At 40.7% G+C, this 5,545-nt stretch overlaps 1 protein-coding gene across 1 annotated transcript; it reads right to left on the bottom strand.

Annotated features, from left to right (window-relative positions):
* Positions 1 to 218: 218 nt before the first annotated feature.
* LOC136232835 (serine/threonine-protein kinase PCRK1) lies at positions 219 to 2,863 on the bottom strand. Its single transcript, XM_066022271.1, has 4 exons — positions 2,143 to 2,863; positions 1,661 to 1,921; positions 1,465 to 1,587; positions 219 to 1,160 (listed from the first exon to the last, which is right to left on the bottom strand). The coding sequence occupies exons 1-4, from the start codon at positions 2,545 to 2,547 to the stop codon at positions 600 to 602; spliced, it is 1,350 nt and encodes a 449-aa protein (XP_065878343.1). The 5' UTR covers positions 2,548 to 2,863; the 3' UTR covers positions 219 to 599.
* Positions 2,864 to 5,545: the final 2,682 nt, after the last annotated feature.

Raw genomic sequence — 5,545 nt, forward strand, 5'->3', positions numbered from 1 at the left:
GTTCTAAATTTGCATTTTTTTATCAGTTTGAAAACATTTATGTTTTATATGTGGCTAGAAAAACTGCAAAAAAAAATCTTATTTCGAATCGTAAAAAATACAATTTCAAAAGCAGATGAAAAAGGGAAATGATAAACTAATTGAATTAGATGTTGACAACTAACTAATTTGGTAAATAATGGCTTAATGTGACAAAAAATAAATAAGATCGGGAGTGATCTACCAAAATTGGAAATATGAGTTCCTTGGAATGATGAAGAGCTGAATGTTGTAAAAACAAAGCAAGCATCAAGAACTAAATGAGTAAAAACAACAAAGTTGCAGAGCTTGATGATGCTTGAATACAAGAGCTCAAGAAATGATAATCAGCTCATTTAATTTGTGGGTTTGATGGTGTGTATGCATGCAAGCATATCTTGCAGCTTGAAGCTCAACCTAGTAATATTTACATGTATTGCGCAAACAAATGAAAATCCATACCTTCCTTCCACTTTGAAGCGGCATATATGTATTCTGCTTTTCACCTTCTCTACTCAACTGTGTTGATTCAATCTGCTCTGCTTCTCCTAATTGTATATGGTGGAAGGGTGTATGCATTTTCATTCGCTTGAACTTCTTACCAACCCGGGTGTCCAATTTCTCCAATCTAATTTTCCTATTGATCTGTTTCTCAAGTTCACAATTTCTCTTAAATCAAAAACCTTTTTCCTGTAACCATTCACTTGTTTCGTAGATTCGGCCTCCGTCTCCACTGAAATTTCTTCCTTCACTTCCTCACTATCACAGCAAATTTCTTCATGACATGATGTCGCACTTATGATGTTTCCTAGCATCTCTACCACCTCACTCATTTTAGGCCGGGACTTGGGCTGTTTTGTTAGGCATTTGTTTGCCAGGGCTGCTAGTTTCAGAGCAGATTTGATGCAACACTCTTCTTCAAGTCGTGGATCTAAGATAAAGTGGAACTTCTTCGAATCTGAAATATACGGTCTTACCCAATCTAAAAGCTTTTGTTCAGACCTAGGTAGGTTTCTCTCTACTGCTCGTCTTCCTGTAATGAGCTCGTAGAGAACCACGCCAAAGCTCCAAACATCGCTCTTGGCAGTCAGCCTGCCAGTCTGAACATACTCAGGAGCTGCATAACCCACTGTTCCCACAACCTTTAAGCAGATAAACCTATTAATAATTAGAGAATATAGCATAGTTTGTAACAGATGAACATCAAAAGCTTTCGCAATCTACCATCCTTTATACTTGGAGATCAGGTCTGATGGCATACAGCATAATGTAACTATATAGATACATAAATAAATACATATGCTGATATTTTAAGGTTTCAAGTTCAAAAATTATCATAGAGAACCATGGCAGAACTGGATGAAATGAAATGCATTATTTGTAAAAGGAAGGCTGAGAAACCAAAAATTTCAGAACCACAAAAATATGAAAAGGAAGATAACTTACTGATGTTGAAACATGTCCAAGTCCTTCAGGAGGTCCTTGCCTGGCCAATCCAAAATCTGAAAGCTTAGCATTGAAGTCCTCGTCTAGTAGAACATTGGATGTTTTAAAATCTCGGAATATTAGCTGCATCAATGGATGTAAAAACCTAATCAAACAACTATTTGAGCAAAATGGGAAAAGGTTGAAATGAAGATACCTGAAAATCCATTTGTTCATGGAGGTACGCCAATCCACGAGCTGCATCTTGAGCAATTTTCAACCTAGTCATCCATGGAAGAGGAGTGGGCATTCTAGCAAACAAGTGATCTTCTAAGCTTTTGTTGCACATAAGCTCATATACCAAAAGTCTTTGCATCCCTCTTTCATCATCTTCAGCACAATATCCTACTAATTTTACTAGATTTGGGTGCTTAACTACACCCAAAAAACTCACTTCATTAATCCATTCTTTATGCCCCTGAATGCTAGAAATACAAAACAGACAAAACCAAAGATTTTCCCAATCATTCACCAAATTTCTCTAGTTACGTCCTTAATTAATCAAAATACGCATTAATTACATCTGTTCAAGTAAAGCATATGCATAATAAATAAAATTCCTGTGTCCTATTCAAATGAATTATGCTCTCCTCAACCAATTTTAGGATTCAAATTAAAAGAGAAAAAGAGAAGGCATGCCTGGAAACCGTGGCGATTCAACTGTTTGATAGCAACATCCATCTTGGAATGAGTTTGGTCATCAGGAACCCTAATAAGGCCTCTATAAACACAGCCAAAGCCACCCTCGCCGATGAGTAGAGCTCTACTGAAGCCTCTGGTGGCTAATTTGAGGTCGGAGAAAGAGAAGACTTTGAGATCGTTAGCTCGGCGGGTGGACAAAAACTCAAAAAAACCGAGAGAGTCGGAGAAATCCCTGGAAGAGTTACAAGAGTCAAACTCAGAGCGGCGCGTATCGACGCTGCTAGAGGCAACACTGAAAGACCTAGCCCAGGAGACCCTTGAAACAACTCTAGAAACGACATCGTTTCTATCGTCGTCGTCGTCTTCCCTGGTATCTCCGTTAGTAAAATGAAAACACTTCATATGGAAAAGCAGAAGAAAGAATTAAAAAGATGAAGATGAAGATGAAGATGAGAAAGGGAGAAAAAGAAAAGGAGTTGGTTGCAGGTGAAAGATGGGCCCATATGGAAGGAAGAGAGTCAGGGTGAATCACGAGGGATAGCAGAGATTGCAGATTGGTTGTTTCTATGGAAAGTTGAAAGATTCAACCATTATAGCATGGCATGGACAAACAAATCAATGGATTTTAGGGAAATTTTGAAATCTCATCTTTCACTTTCAAACATTTTGATTGCCAAAATTATGGAATTAAGAGCTGGATAATGCTTTTTATTTTTATATGATACGGACAATTCACTCAATTATCAATTATCATCAAATATTGGTTTTCACATCAAATGAAATATTATACTTTATGTTTGTGTTATTGCTTGCCTGTTTATTTAGACTACTTTCAAAAATTCAAATAAACTCTTTTTTATTATTCCATCCATTTTATGTGGTTTTAATGAGTTATATAGAAATTAAGAATATTAAAAAATAGACATTGTTATCCTTTATTTTTTTTTTTTTTTATAGAAACAGGAAAAGAAAACAAACAAACAAAGAAAAAAACTAACCCGGGATCAACCTAGGCAGGCTGACCCCAATTCTATCTTCTAACAGAAGAGACGAGAGAAAGATGGGAGGAACAGAAAGGGTAGAAACACCTAACATCCCCTTACGCCCAGCTGTCGCCAAGCGATCCGCTACCCGGTTCTGTTCCCTGTATATGTGGTTGAAACTTAAGAACTCAAAGAAAGGGTGAAACCTCAAAATGGCTTTGATAAGATTTTGGCTGTTAAGACAAATAGCCTGGTTGTCTGAAATCCTGTTGATCGCCTCCAAGTTATCAGATTCCACAGATAACCTCCTAACACCCAGGCTAATAGCAAGCTTGATACCTGAGAGAATACCCCAAAGTTCTGCCGAAAAGGAAGAACCCATCCCCAGGTTATGGGTGAAACCAGCCAGCCAGGCGCCACCCGCATCACGAAGAACTCATCCGGCAGCAATTTTGTCATCGCTAAGGCAGGAGCCATCTGTATTCAGCTTTACAACCCCTTCTCTAGGTTTGCTCCAACCAACGAGGGTAGATTTGACCAGAGGATCCCCTTTGAAGCTCTCAGTAATAATAGAGAGGTTTTTCGAGAAGAAATCAAGTAAATCAAGAATAAGGACAGTTTTATTAGCAAAGATCTCCTCGTTCCTCCACTTCCAAATCTGGTGACAGATAATAGCGAAGAAAATATCACCATGCTCCATGTTAGCCAGTAACCTCCCACTAACTCCATCGGAGAACCAGTCAACCTCAGAATGAGCCATGAAGGAATGGAGAGAATGGTGATGGAGAATCTTCTTCCACACCTCTTTACTCTTGGGGCAATCCCCCAGAGCATGGCACAAAGTTTCAATATGGCCTCTGCATCTACTGCAGGCCCCTGAATCCGCCAAGTGCCGTCTGTGTCTGTCCGAGTTAGTGAGCAACCTGTTCTTGACTCCCAGCCAAAGGAAACTCCTAATACGGTAAGGGATTTTAAGAGCCCAAATGGACTTCCAGATATCCGAGAGAGGATCGGCCCTGTTAGGGGTAAAGGCATCATAGGTTGACTTACAAGAATAAGCGTCGTTGCTGGTCAGGGCCCAACAATGCCTGTCCTTGTCTTCCTCTTGATTACTAATCTTAACTCCTCTAATTTTAAGGAGGATCTCCAGGTTAAAGAAGGTATCAAACTTTGACCAGATCCAGTCACCCTCTGAGTTCACCACATCGGCTACTTTCCAGCTACGGATGTTGCTAGGCGGGGCTGAGCTACACACTTATATAAGCGGTTTGTCCCCAATCCAAGTGTCAAACCAGAAACTGATGGACTTACCATTACCCACCTCCAGGCCAACCCCCGTGCAGAACTCAGCAAACACAGCGCTAAGTCCTTTCCAGAGGAAGGAACAACTGACAACTCTCTCCTTCGGGCCACCAAAATTTTTGTCTTTCCGATACTTGCCACAAAGAAGACGAACCCAAAGAGAGGAAGGATTTTTCCACATTCTCTAGAGCAGCTTCATTAACAGGACTTTATTGTTGTCCTTAGCTTGTCTGATGCCAAGACCCCCCCTGCTTTTCGGCTGGCAGACCTCCTTCTAAGGGACCAGGTGAATCTTTTTCCCTTCTCCAGACTCTCCCCAAAGGAAGCGCCGATTAATCTTATCAAGCTCATTGAGAACCGGCTCAGGGAGTCTACAGGCTTGCATGATATGGTTCGGAGCCGCGCAGTTGACGGACTGGATTAAGGTAAGACGGCCAGCAAGGGAAAGAGAATTAGCTTTCCAACTTGCACACAAACCGTTAGTTTTATCCAAAGTATCTTTAAAAGAGGCTTTGGAGACCCTGTCACTATGAAGAGGAACCCCAAGATACTTCCCCAAAGACTGAGTAAGGGGGATGCCAGAGAGATCACTAAGCCTTCTACATCTGCCATTGTCCATGTTCTTAGAGCACAGCATACGAGATTTTTGGATATTAATCTTCTGGCCAGACGCATTACAGAAGCAATTAAGGATTTCCATCACCACACTAATTTGCTCCTCATTACCTTCAACGAACAACATCACATCATCAGCAAAGAACAAGTAGGTAATAGGAGGGCACTGTTTATTGATGGAAACAGGGTGGAGGATCCCCTTGCTCACCGCCTCTTGGATCAGGTGCGACAATCTTTCCATAGCAATAACAAAAAGGAAGGGGCTCATAGGATCTCCTTGGCGAATTCCCCTGGAGGGGGAGAACTCATCAGACATGTCTCCATTGATCATAACCTGGAAAACCGGAGAGGATATGCAATTCTCAATTAAGTTCCTCTAGTTCTCCGGGATACCAGCTTTATCCAAACTATCAAGAAGAAAGATCCAGTTCAAGCGATCATAAGCTTTCTCCAGATCCAGTTTGAGAGCCACGATCCCTTTCCTTCCTTTCTTCATCTTC

The sequence above is a fragment of the Euphorbia lathyris genome, chromosome 6, assembly GCF_963576675.1.
Source record: "Euphorbia lathyris chromosome 6, ddEupLath1.1, whole genome shotgun sequence".
In the NCBI taxonomy this organism is placed as follows: domain Eukaryota; kingdom Viridiplantae; phylum Streptophyta; class Magnoliopsida; order Malpighiales; family Euphorbiaceae; genus Euphorbia; species Euphorbia lathyris.